The 12,688-nt window shown below is 47.4% G+C and overlaps 1 protein-coding gene across 1 annotated transcript in view; it reads right to left on the reverse strand.

Annotated features, from left to right (window-relative positions):
* The window catches only part of RPS6KC1 (ribosomal protein S6 kinase C1), a 101,937-nt gene that overhangs the window by 84,612 nt on the left and 4,637 nt on the right, over positions 1-12,688 (reverse strand). Inside the window, exons 2-4 of the mRNA XM_056110806.1 lie at positions 12,280-12,315; positions 6,906-7,026; positions 1,073-1,188 (exon numbers count right to left, since the gene is read on the reverse strand). Of these exons, the coding sequence (XP_055966781.1) occupies positions 1,073-1,188; positions 6,906-7,026; positions 12,280-12,315 (273 nt within the window). The remainder of the gene's footprint in view (positions 1-1,072; positions 1,189-6,905; positions 7,027-12,279; positions 12,316-12,688) is intronic.

Below are 12,688 nucleotides of genomic sequence, written 5' to 3' on the forward strand. Positions count from 1 at the left end.
TGTGCTATCACTCCAGCAACGTAGGTAATGTTAAATAAATTTAAGATATTTCTATTAAAATGACACATTCTTGGAGCCAGAGAGGTAAGACAGCAATTAAGGCACTTACCTCATGTGCAGCTGACCAGGGTTCAATCCCCAGCACCACAAATGCTCCCATGCGCCTCTCCAGGTATAAACCCCAAGCACAAGTCAGGAGTAAGCCCTGAGCACTGCTGGGAGTAGCCACCCCCATCCCAGAAAGAAAGGACATATTCTCGGGGGACACAGAGATCGTCCAGCAGGTCCAGTACCTGCACGCAGCCAACATGGGCTTGGTCTCTGGCACCGAAACGATCCCCAGAGCACCACCAGGCATGTGATCCCTGGGCAGACTGGGTGTGGCCCCAAACCAAACGGAAATGGAGCGTGAGCTGCACACGGCACAGCAAAGAGCAGTGGGGGGACGTGAGCAAAGCCCAAGCAGCCAAGCAGGGAGCAAACCAGACTCTGCAAGCAAAGAAGCCCCCGGAAGCCAGGACAGATGAGCACTGCAAGCCCCAGAGGCCTGGAGGCACAGACAGAACAGTAAAGACACTTTGCAGGGCCTGCAGTCACACGCCTGACACGGCCCTGGAGTGTTACCGTCTGCGGGCATAAGAAAGAAAACCTGAAGGCTGGGGTCTGCAGGAAGCAGCAGCAATGGGTGGCTGATGGCACAACATCACATGGTGCCGGGCCCTGCTGGGGAATGGTGGCATGGGTTCCGAATCTCTGGACTAAGTTCGAGAGGCACTGTGGAAGGCCTACTAGACCCCCCCAGCCGGGAATGGGGCCCGGCTGACAGGGAGCCAGCACCTGGGGGTCCCTCCTGGTGGGGTCTGCCCACGTCCTCTACCTGTGGGAGCTGAGGAGTGGACAATGGAAGCTACTTCTACTGTGTGTCTCCTAATGTCACCCCAGCCAATGGCCACACAGGGATTTTCTGGCCTGCTGAGGTCAGCGAGAAGGAAATCATCTTGTTCTCAATGTCTGGATCTGGCTTTCCTTCCAACTGGACTGAAACACAAACTATTCCAAGAGGCTGGCGCACCTTGAAGAACTCTGTCAGCTGCCGACTGTTATAGAGCGCGGGGATGTTGGCCGAGAACTGCAGGAGATCCTCAGCACACTGTCTTCTCTCCTCGATGACCGTCGCATCAAACCGGCCTGGAAGGAAGGCAAAGACAGACCTCAGGGGAGCCAAACTAGTCTGTGCGGCAGCAGGGCTGGGCTGTCATGCTCACTCTGAGGTCAACTCCAGCCTGGGCACCCCAGCCCCACCCTGCCCCGAGGAAATCAGCTTCTGTGAAGACAGACGGCCTGTGTCCGAGGGTGGGCAAAGACACACCAGCTCGGCCCTAGCACGGCTGCCTGCACAGAGAAGTTGCTGAGAGAGAGTAAGGGTTCGAAACTCAAGTTGAGGTAAGATTTGCAAAGCTCCAACGGTTTTCTATCGTGATTTAACACTGCAATTACTCACATGATGTTCCCTTTACTCTTTTTTGACTCATAAAAAAGCTACAGAGCACTCTTTACAATAGCCAGAAACTGGAAGAAACCTGAATGCCCAAGAACAGATGACTGGTTAAAGAAACTTTGGTACATCTACACAATGGAGTACTATGTAGCTGTTAGAAAAGATGAAGTCATGAAATTTACATACAAGTGGTACAATATGGAAAGTATCATGCTAAGCGAAATGAGTCAGAAAGAGAGGGATAGACATAGAAAGATTGCTTTCATCTGGGGGACATAAAGTAACAAAGTATGAGATTAATACCCAAGAATAGCTGAGATCAGCACCAGGAGGATTACTCCATAACTTAGAGGCCAGCCGGGTATCCTAGAGGAAAGGGCAGTTCAGATAGAGAAGGGAGCACCAAATAAAGGATGTTTGGAGGATCCTCCCAGGAGGGGAGATGCATGTCGAAAGTAGACTATGGACTGAACATGTTTGCCACTCAATGCCTCTTTTGCAGACCACAACACCCAAAAGGAGAGAACACAGGGGATTGACCTGCCACAGAGACAGGGGGGGATGGTGGGATGGGGGTGGAGGGGATATTATCCATGGTGGTGGAAAATGGGCACTGGTGGAGGGATGGGTATCTGATCATTGTATAATCGAAACCCAAGTACAAGAAATTGTAAATCTACAACTGTAAAAAAAAATAAATAAATAAATAAAGGGGAAAAAAAAAGATATTCGGTAAAAGAAAAAAAAAAAGCTGCAGAGAGGAAAGCACAAGAACATCTGTGTAATGGTGGGTCAAACACCCCAGGCTGAAATAAGAAACTGCTAAGTGCATCCACCAACACCCCTGAAAAGAGCCGCCCGAGAAAGGCCCACCGCGGGGTGAGCGCCGCTCCTCTGGGATGACCCAAAGACAGTTTCCACTGAACTGGCTTCAGTAACAGGCCTGGAATGCCGAGGAGACGCTTTCCAGCTCCATCATCCCATGACTCTGTCACTGCATGCCACAGAGCAACTGCAACAGGGTGTGAAAGGCACCGAATCAAACAAGCAGCAGCAACAGAAAACAGGCACAGAGATCACGGATGCATCAACCCAGGCAGGATTTAAACGAGGCTTCCAGGTCCTCTGTCCACGGCCAAAGGCCGACTGCAGACTGAAAGACGTGGCTGCAGAGTCAGGCCTGGGTCCAATTCCACAGTCCAGTGGACCCGAGCACTGTCCAGGAGCGAGGACTCAATCAGCCATCGCCTGCTCTCTGAATCTCCAAGCACCACCACTGCAGGGCACACAGAATACACAAAGACAAGGGCACTGACTCAGGTCAGAACAGTTCCACAACAAAATGCCCCGTGGCAGGACACTGCATCCTGGAGGACAGCATGTTTCCCTAGTGAGAAGGCTGGAGGGAAGTCCCTTAGCTAACTAAATGGGTTCCCAACGTCCACACATCTGTGGCCACATCCTTTCAAGGGAGGGACCTGGGGACAGAACGCAGAACCTAAGGGACACTGCAGCCCCAGAATCTCCCCCAGAGGCAGGACAGAGTCTCATTTCTCCTGTCCTTTCATTCACAAACTCCCAAGGACCCCAACCTACACAGCTATTTCCTAGCCTGAAAACAATTTAAGTGAGTAAACTTTTTTTTTTTTTTTTGCTTTTTGGGTCACACCTGGCGATGTTCACGGGTTACTACTGGCTTTGCACTCAGAATTACTCCTGGTGGTACTGAGGGGACCATATGGGATGCTGGGAATCAAACCTGGGTTGGCCACGTGCAAGGCAAACGCCGTACCCACTGTGCTATCACTCCAGCCCCAAGTGACTAAACTTTAGAGAAAATTCACTAGCCAGACAGATTTAACTGAAAGCCCAGTGCACCTCATTTCTTCTTTTGCCTAAGAAAACAGAGTAAGCGGAGTTAGCAGATGGGCACAGGAGCCACGGGTGATGGGCAGCTAATGAGACACTCCAAAAAGGCTCAGGAACAGAACGGAAGCAGGTCACCCTCGTCCACAGTCAGCCAGCTCCAGGAGCAATGGGTCAAGGGCTGGCCTCCATCGACCCTCCAAGTCAGCCACGTCCAAGTCCACTCGGCAGACTCCCAGGGATCTCCTACTGAGATTCTCAGACATAGGAACTGCCAAGGACAGATGCTCCCCAACTCCCTCGGGAAGCCACAGGACGGCATAAAGGGTTCCCCACCAAGCCCTAGCACCACAGACAGACCAATCACTCATGGAAAGGAGAGCAAGTGCTCCCCCGTTCACCAAGATGAAGAATGAGGCTCTCAGGTACCAGATCTGGAGAGAACTCGCCAGCAGACAGCAGTGGCCTGGACCCCACGCACCTTACAAGGCATCAGGGGGAGTCAGGCTCTTGGGGAGCGCTAAGGCTGCCAGCACATGCCTCTGAACACTGCCGGGAGTGACCCCCCCCCCCCCCCCCCCGGCCTCAGCACTGCATGAGGAGTAGCCTGGGCACTGACAGAGTGGTCCAAACCCACCACCAAAAGCCAGGTTCTCCATCTCCCCACACTAAGCCAGACACACACAGTGAACATCCAAGAAGGCAGCCCTCCTCGATGTAGGTGGGGCTTGGGACCAAGCTGGCAGCCCCACATTTGTGGCAGAGCATAGAACACTCAGCCGCCGCCCTGGGTCCATGCCCAGGATTTTTTTTTTTTTTTTTTTTTTTGCTTTTTAGGTTGCACCGACCATGCACAGGGATTACTCCTGGCTCTGCACTCAGGAATCACTCCTGGAGGTGCTGGGAATCAAACCCGAGGCAGCCACGTGCAAGGCAAACGCCCTACCTGCAGTGCTCCCATGCCCAGGAATTTTTAAGAGCATAATGAAGATGTCAGATACCAAGCTATCTAATTACCTTTGATAAACATTTCCTGTTAGAGAAAGTAGGCATGTAGAAAGACTGATTCCAAAAAATCAGTTGCTGGAAAAAGGTGTGTTTAAAACTGCTTCCACGGACTTCTGCCACTGTCTGCTCTTCAGGAGATGCCTCTATTTCCTGGCACAGATTAATCAAACTAGTGGTTTGGTTTGTCTTGTTTCGTTTGGGGGTTACACCCTGCAGGGCTCTGGGGTAGCTTCTGGTAGAGCTCAGGGAACTATGCAGTGCTAGGGTTCGCCCCAGCCCTCCTGCACACAAAGCTGCATTCAGCACTGAACCCCTCTCTCCAGCCCACACTCTGGAATTTCTGCAAGAGAACTTTCAGTGATACTACTGCCTAATTTTTCAAAAACCAAATTTTGTACTTTAATGCTAACATGTCTTCGTATTGAAGGTGAGGAAATTTCACACCTAACAGAAGAAGGAAATGCTTTCTTTTTCTCTTCTATTTATCCTTTTTACGTTTCCCCTGTTTTGACTTCCTTTTTCCTTTTCTTTCTTCTAATGTTTTGTTTTGGTTTTGAGGTGTCCTCTTAGCAAAAATGAATAAAAATGACTCTGTCTTTTAAAAACAAAAAAATTTTACTTCCCCTGGGGCTGGAGCGGGTAGGGTATCTGCCTTACATCAGCCAACCCGGGTTAGATTCCCAGCATCCCATATGGTCCCCTGAGCACCGCCAGGAGTAATTCCTGAGGGCAGGGCCAGGAGTATTGTGCACTGTAGATGTGACCCAAAAAGAAAAAAAAATTTTTTTTTACTTCTTATTTTTACTGTTTTCTCCATTTCTTTTTTCCTGTTATACAATTCAGTTCTTCCTTCATTTATCCCTCTTCAACACTCAACTCCTGACACATGAAACAATAGCCCCTTGGAGAAAATGGGGCATTCAAGAGGCAAATGGCCACTGAGTCCTCTAATGGCCCCTTCTGCAGAGACCAACAATGAATAACTGCCACAAGAGCTGGGCTGATAATACAGGTAAAAAGGGAATTTTAAACCTAAGAAACACCAAACCTACTATCAGAAAATAATGCCAATCAAGCAACAGAAATAATCCATCTCATTGTGTGTGTTACACATTGCCAAATGACAGTTAACACACAAGGCATTGTGCCACAGAGCTACAACAATGGGCAGGGCACTTGCCTTGCACGCAACCAACCTGAGTTCAATCCCCGGCACCCCATATGCTCCTCCCACCAAGAGTGATCCCTGAGCACCGAGCCAGAGTCAGCACTGAGCACTCACCAGCAGGTGTGGTCAAAACAAACAAATCCGTGATCAACTGCCTCCCCTCTCTGTTTACAATGCCAAAGAGCAGATGTTGGATCTCACCCTATCAAAGGGTGAGTTAAACTGCATTAGTTAAGCTGCATTCCTAGCCCCACTTATGTCCATTTCAATGACATAAAGAAGATGCTCAAAAAGGGTGAGCAACCTTAGAAAGGTCGACCAGGCAGCAAACAGAAACAGCAAAGGCACATCTAAAGACTGATCACTGAGCGAATAACGATAAATCCAGACACGCTGCATCAACAACCACAGGTAAGACGACTACTCACATAGGAAGCACTCCCAATAAATCTAAAGTTTTTTTAAGGCAACAAAAACAACAGCATACATAGTAAAACATTTTTTAATTAACGTGTACATCCGTGGGCTAGAGGAGAGCACAGCGCATATGGCAGTTGCCTTGAACGCGGCCAACCGGGCTCGATTCCTCCGTCCCTCTCAGAGAGCCCGCAAGCTACGGAGAGTAACCCGCCTGCACGGCAGAGCCTGGCAAGCTCCCCGTGGTGTATTCAATATGCCAAAAAAAAAAACACTAACAAGTCTCACAATGGAGATGTTACTGGCGCCCGCTCAAGCAAATCAATGAACAACGGGAGGACAGTGCTACAGTGTACATCCATAAACCATACTGTCAAAAAAAAATGACAGGTCACCCAAAATATTAATCTGTTTCTTCCTCAGTTTTCTTTCTTTTTCTTTTCTTTTTCTCTTTTCTCTCTGTTTTTTTTTTTTTGGGTGGGAAGTTGTCATCATTATTTTCCTCTGTGATTTTTTTCATATTTCCTACCTCTTGAAAATCCAGTTCACAACTAATCCCAATCACATATCTTCTTCCTGGTCTCAAAAGTGCCAGGAATTAACAGTGGAACGCATCCCCATATTGGGACTAGGGCCTCTAGTCACAGCCATTGTGTGATGAGAAAGACATCAGGGAAAAAGTGTGTATTTCCCTGAACCTCAAAAGATTCCAGAACTGTAAGATGAGCCCATCGCCACCTTTTCTTATGCTTCTTGGGATCTTTCACTTGCCCAGCTGAAACTGTTCTATTGCCGTTCCCTGCACTAACCTCCATACATTCATGGTTAATGAAACCTTGCAGGAACAGAAAGAAACACCCAGTGCTTATGCAAAGACCTAATGAATAAAGGACCAATAGAATTAGCCAATCTCCACTTTAAAGTCACAAATTCAAAATGATTACTTACCAAATACTTTTCCTTTAGCGAAAGGAGGGAATAATTCTGAATGTCGAAACAAGTTTTTATGAATTTGCCACAACTCTTTGTGTAGTTTCTTAAAGTCACTGTATCTCTTCCATACAATTATCTAAGAACAAGAAAATTTGATTTTATCATTAAATTGACTCAGTTTGACTATGTGAACAACAAATACTTATTCCTTAAGGTACAAAATTATCATGCAAAGAGACATGGCTCGGAGGTGGAGCACGTGCCTCGCACATGTGAGGCCCCAGGTTCAATCCCTACCTGCATGGGGGGAAAAAATGCCATGCAAAGGCGAACAATTATAGTTGTGACCAATATATGCTGCCTGAAACATGCGTTAATGTGTTACTATGTGCAAGTGTTAGTGTATGTGTGCGTTAGTGTATGAGTATATGTACACGTGAATGAATGTGTGTGTATCTATATGCACGAGTGTGTGTATAAAGCAGCAATTCTTCCACCAACTCTTCTGCTGTGATCTTTTCATTTCATTTTAGGTAAGGAATGTTTTCATCATACTGGAAAAATATTTGACCTTGTCCAAAGACGGTCTAAACTATGTATAATGTTATTTAACCTCCTCAAAAGACAATCACATCAAACTATAGAGGAATGGGGCTGCAGCAATAGTACAGCAGGGAAGGAGTTTGCCTTGCAACATAGTCAACCCAGGTTCCATCGCCAGCACCCCATATGGAACCCCGAGCATGCCAGGAGTAATTCCTGAGCAGAGCCAGGAGTAATCTTTGAGGACCACTGGGTGTGGCCCCAAAACAAAAAAAAATAAAGAATGTAGGAATGATAGTGGTTTTCAGATATCATTCAGATGTCCAAATGTTTTCTCTCAGAAACTTCATTTTCATAAATAAAATAATTTAACAAACTTTTTTTTTTGGCTGGGGGGCCCAACCCAGTAGAGCTCAGGGCTCAATTTTGACGCTGAGATCTAGGATCATTCCTGGCCATGCTCAGGGACCGTATCAGGTACCAGGGATTAAATCGGGGTCAGTTGCATGCAAAGCAAGTGCCCTACCTATTATACTATCACTCCACTTCCTAGACAACTTTTAAACTCAAGTGATACAGTTGGCACTTGCCTAAAAGGTTAAACAAACAATAATTCTGAAGAAATGGCTGCATAGAAATTAATGCTATGAATTTTTATATTTATAAAAGTATATGTCATGAACTTTCATAAACCTGAACTTAAAGTGAAAATAATCATTTCTGGAGGGAAACTGAATCCATTTAGGTTTTTTTTTTAAATAACAATAATCAATACTGTAAAAGGAACATCTTACAAGTCACTGCACTGTCACTGTCCTCCCATTGTTCATCGATTTGCTCGAGCGGGCCCAGTAACTTCTCCATTGTGACAATTGTGACTGTGTTTGGCATATCGAATATGTCACGGGTAGCTTGCCAGGCTTTGCTGTGTGGGCGAGACACTCTCAGTAGCTGGCCGGGCTCTCCAAGAGGGAGAACCCGGGTTGGCCAGGCCAGTCACATGTAAGGCAAACGCCCTACCCGCTGTGCTATCACTCCAGCCCATCTTACATGTAAAAGTACATTAATTTCTTAATCTGAATTAACCTTATTCAGATTGAATCAAAAGAAAAAGCACTTTATAAAGGTTGAAAACATATCAGATATGTCCCCCCAATTCAATCTGCACAAGAGGAAACGATTTGTAGTTCCGTCACTTGCCACTGGAGGCACTGTCCCCCTTCCCGCAACTCCCCTTGCCCACAGGACAGGCAGGCCCAGCAGAACCCTGGGCGCTCTGAGAGTCCTTCCTGTAGTCATGCTGCTCACACGAGTTCCGTGTGTTGTTGCTCCGCTGTTGTTTGTTTGGGGACCACACCAGCAGGGCTAAGGGGTGAACCACATCTCAATGCGTGGGGGACCACATGGACCAGGAATCAAACGCTACGACATGGGCTCATTCATTCTCCAGGCCCAAACCATTACCCAGTGCCATGTCAAGTCAGAGAGACAGTACGGAGGTTCAGACACTCTTCATGCCTGAGGTCCTCCCTTATATGGTCCTTGAGCAAGCCAGGAGTGACTCAACAACCAAAAAAAAAAAGAACTTTCTGAGCACCAGAGGCATAGTACCGAGGTTAAAGCACTTGCTCTGCACACAGCCAGCACCAGCTATCCCAGGAGTGATCCCTGAGCACAGAACCAGGAGTAAGCCCCGAGCACCACCCAATGTGACCCAAACCCTCTCCTCCCCAAAAAATACTCCCTCAAGTATTTTCCATGTTAAGTGTTTGGGGCCACGCCCATAGTGCTGACCCAGACAGCAACAAAGTACCCTGTAAAAAGGTGACGGGGGTGGGGGCACTGTGCCCCTCCCTCTTTACCGTCTGGAGTCCTCAAGCCCAAGTGATGATTCATGGATCCAGGGACCAGTTAACCTCTCTCCAAATCCTTTCAAGTAATACAAGTGCTCTTAACAAATGAAAAATCCAAGGGGGGGAGGTGATTTTTTTTTTTTAAGTTAACCTGGAGGGGCTGAAGAGATAGTATAGCAGGTAGGGCATTTGCCTTGCACACGGCCAACCTGAGTTCAATCTCCAACACCCCATATGGTCCCGAGGTTGCCAGGAGTAATTTCTGAGTGCAGAACCAGGAGTAACCCCTGAGCACTGCCGCACCACCAAGCATGGTCCAAAAAAACAAAGGAAAAAAAAAAGGTAACCTGGATATTTGCACATGATTTTCTGTGTCAGTAATGAATACTGAGGAAGAATACAATGATCTCTGGCAGTAAGTGCCAAAGTTTCTATCAATGTATATATATAAAAAAAAAAACAAAAACAGCAAAATGTCCCCCAGTTTTACAAAGGCAGCACAATCAGCCCAATCCTGATCAGAAGAACAGTTTCTGTCCGTAAGATTATCAGCTCCTCCTTAATTCTGAATCATCCACTCCGGGAATTCAGGAAGGATAAGAAAAGAAGAACTGGAGGTGATGGATTCCTCTCCTACGTGAGCATTTCTACCTTAGTATGAAATGCGTGAGACGCTAAGAACAAAAGGCTGCTGTCATTTCCAAGTTCATGTGCACGTTAAGGAAGTCAGCTAGACATGAGTGCTTTTCAAGATGGAGCCACAGAAGCTGGGGAACCATGCAAGTATCAACCAAGAGACACTTACAGGAGCTCCCTGACAACTGCTTCACCAGCGACTCTTACTACGAAAGAGTTTTCCCCAAAAGAGGGTCAAGGAAATGGTAGAGGGTATGTTCTCAGACAGGTGGGCTCAGGGATCTTCCTGGAAAAGCGGAACATCGGCTAGAGTACAGCATAGCCACCAGACATGTACCCAAGGAAACACAAGCCCTCAGACTAAAACAAGCTGTCAGCTCTCTGAAGCTCCATATCCCAAGAAATCAGGATGCTAAAGAATTCGCATTCTGATTGGTGGACTGAAGCAAAGAGTACTTTAATAAATAATGAAAAGGGGAAAAAAAATAATGAAAAGGGCTTTTACTGCCACATGTACAAAAAATATATGCACAGATCTCATTCTTCCAAAGTAATAATACTATATAATCTTCCTTGCTAGTAAGGGGCCCCCACTCTGGGGAGTAAGACAGTTTAAAATCCTTAAAACCTAGTATAAGGTCTTTAAAATGTGTCTATTGTTGAACTCTGTTTAACAACAAAATGTACTATCACTTTGAAGTCGGGTCAAAGTCTGATGTCACACACTGTAGCCAACCAGACCAAGTCATCCAACTTGGTGGTGGAATGAAGCAGTTTTGCCAGTAAGAAGCAGAGAGGCTGGGGGCTGAAATTCAACAGAACAAAAACCAACAGAATAAAACCAACACTACTGGGGGCCGGAGCAGGTAGGACACTTGCCTTGCATGTGGCTGGCCTGGGTTCAATCCCCAGCACACCACAGCCCAAGCACCCCAAGCCCCACCAAGAGTGATCCCTGAATACAGTGCTAGGAGTCAGCCCCAAGCACCGGGGCTGACCCAACAACACACAAAAAACCACCATCCCACACATACAAACTCATTTATATCTGCTTCAGCTTTAATGAAGAAAATTTGAAACACAATTTATGTCCTTCTATATTTGGTGAAGATAAGCAAGTAATAACACACACAAAAATTTTTTTTTCAAAAATCATTCAAAACAGCAATGTCCAGGGCTGGAGCAATAGCACAGCGGGTAGGGCGTTTGCCTTGCACACGGCTGGCCCAGGTTAGATCCCCAGCATCCCGTATGGTCCCCCAAGCACCCGCCAGGAGTATTTCCTGAGTGCAGAGCCAGGAGTGACTCCTGAGCATTGCCAGGTGTGACCCAAAAAGAAAAAAAGAAAAAAACAGCAATGTCCTCGGGCAGGATCCCTGAAGGGTTGGAAGGAGCCCAGAGCAGCCAGGATCTCTTCAGGAAGACCCTAAGGAGTTGGCTCACCTTAGAGGAGAGGATGCACATTAGATACCAACTACAGAATCCAGAACACCCTTTTTTGGGGTCAGGCTGGAGAGAGCTCAAAACTCGCTCTGCATTCAGGAGACTCAGGATGGACCCCAAACTGTCTGGGCCCCAGAGCACACGACATCCACTGTGCAGGGTAGGGGAAGCAGCCTTCCGAGATGCAGAATGTCAACTCACTATGAAAGCATGAGGTCAGAGAGATGGGACAGTGGGCAGCAGAGAAGGTGATGGCCTTGCACACAGCCCACTCAGACTTGATCCTCGGCCTAGCACACCATGTGGTCCCCTGAGCCTTGCCAGAACCAAGCACAGTGCCAGGACTAAGTCCTAAGCACCAGCCCAAAAAATAAAAGCAAACCAAAGAAATAGTAGCAGATAGCCACACTTAATTTATTATTATCTTTAAAAATAAGGAACTAAGAGCTAATACAGGGGGCTGGAGCAGCAGCACAGCGGGCAGGGCATTTGCCTTGCATGTAGCCGACTCCAGTTCGATTCCCAGCATCCCATATGGTCCCCCGAGCACCGCCAGGAGTAATTCCTGAGTGCATGAACCAGGAATAACCCCTGTGTAACACTGGGTGTGACCCAAAAAGCCCCCCCAAAAAAAAAGAACTAATACGGGGTTAAGGCACTTGCCTCACATGCAGCCAACCCTGGCTCACAGGATCCCCGAAACTCCCCTCCCCAAGAGTGACCCCTGAGAGCAGAGCCAGGAGTAAGCCCTGCCCACTGCTAAGTGTGGTCCCAAAATGAAGAAAATGATAATAGTAAATTACCACACAGACATAATACAGAAACTGACAGATGCATCAATTTCCTCAAAAACACAAGCAATTCAATGTTTGTCAAACAGATAAAAATTAATTTCTCGTGGATAAACACATTACCTCCTGGACATCCTCTGGGTTTCTTCGTGAAACAACCTAAAACAAACCATAGAAATACGGAATCATTACTGAGATCCAGACCTGCTTGTCTGCATGTTCCCTGCAGCACCGATGTGACGAGTCGCGCGCCCAAAGGGAAACCAGCCCTGTACCAGCAGCTGCTTCACTTCCCAAACACTCAACACCAGAGCGCCGCCCCGAGCCCAGAGCACAGCACGAGAGAACACTGGCGGGGGCCCCAACACACTTGTTTCCACCCCCTTCCCAGAGGCATGAAAAGCCACTGCAGGGCCAGGAGGGTGCTCACAGGCTGGTGCACAAGCCTGAACACTAGAACCCCACGTTCCACACTGTGCCACACAGTACCCCCAGCTCCAAAGGCAGTGACTAACCAAGACCAGCACCCAGA

The sequence above is a fragment of the Sorex fumeus genome, unplaced genomic scaffold (assembly GCF_029834395.1).
Source record: "Sorex fumeus unplaced genomic scaffold, SorFum_2.1 ptg000010l, whole genome shotgun sequence".
NCBI classification, from domain to species: Eukaryota; Metazoa; Chordata; class Mammalia; order Eulipotyphla; family Soricidae; genus Sorex; species Sorex fumeus.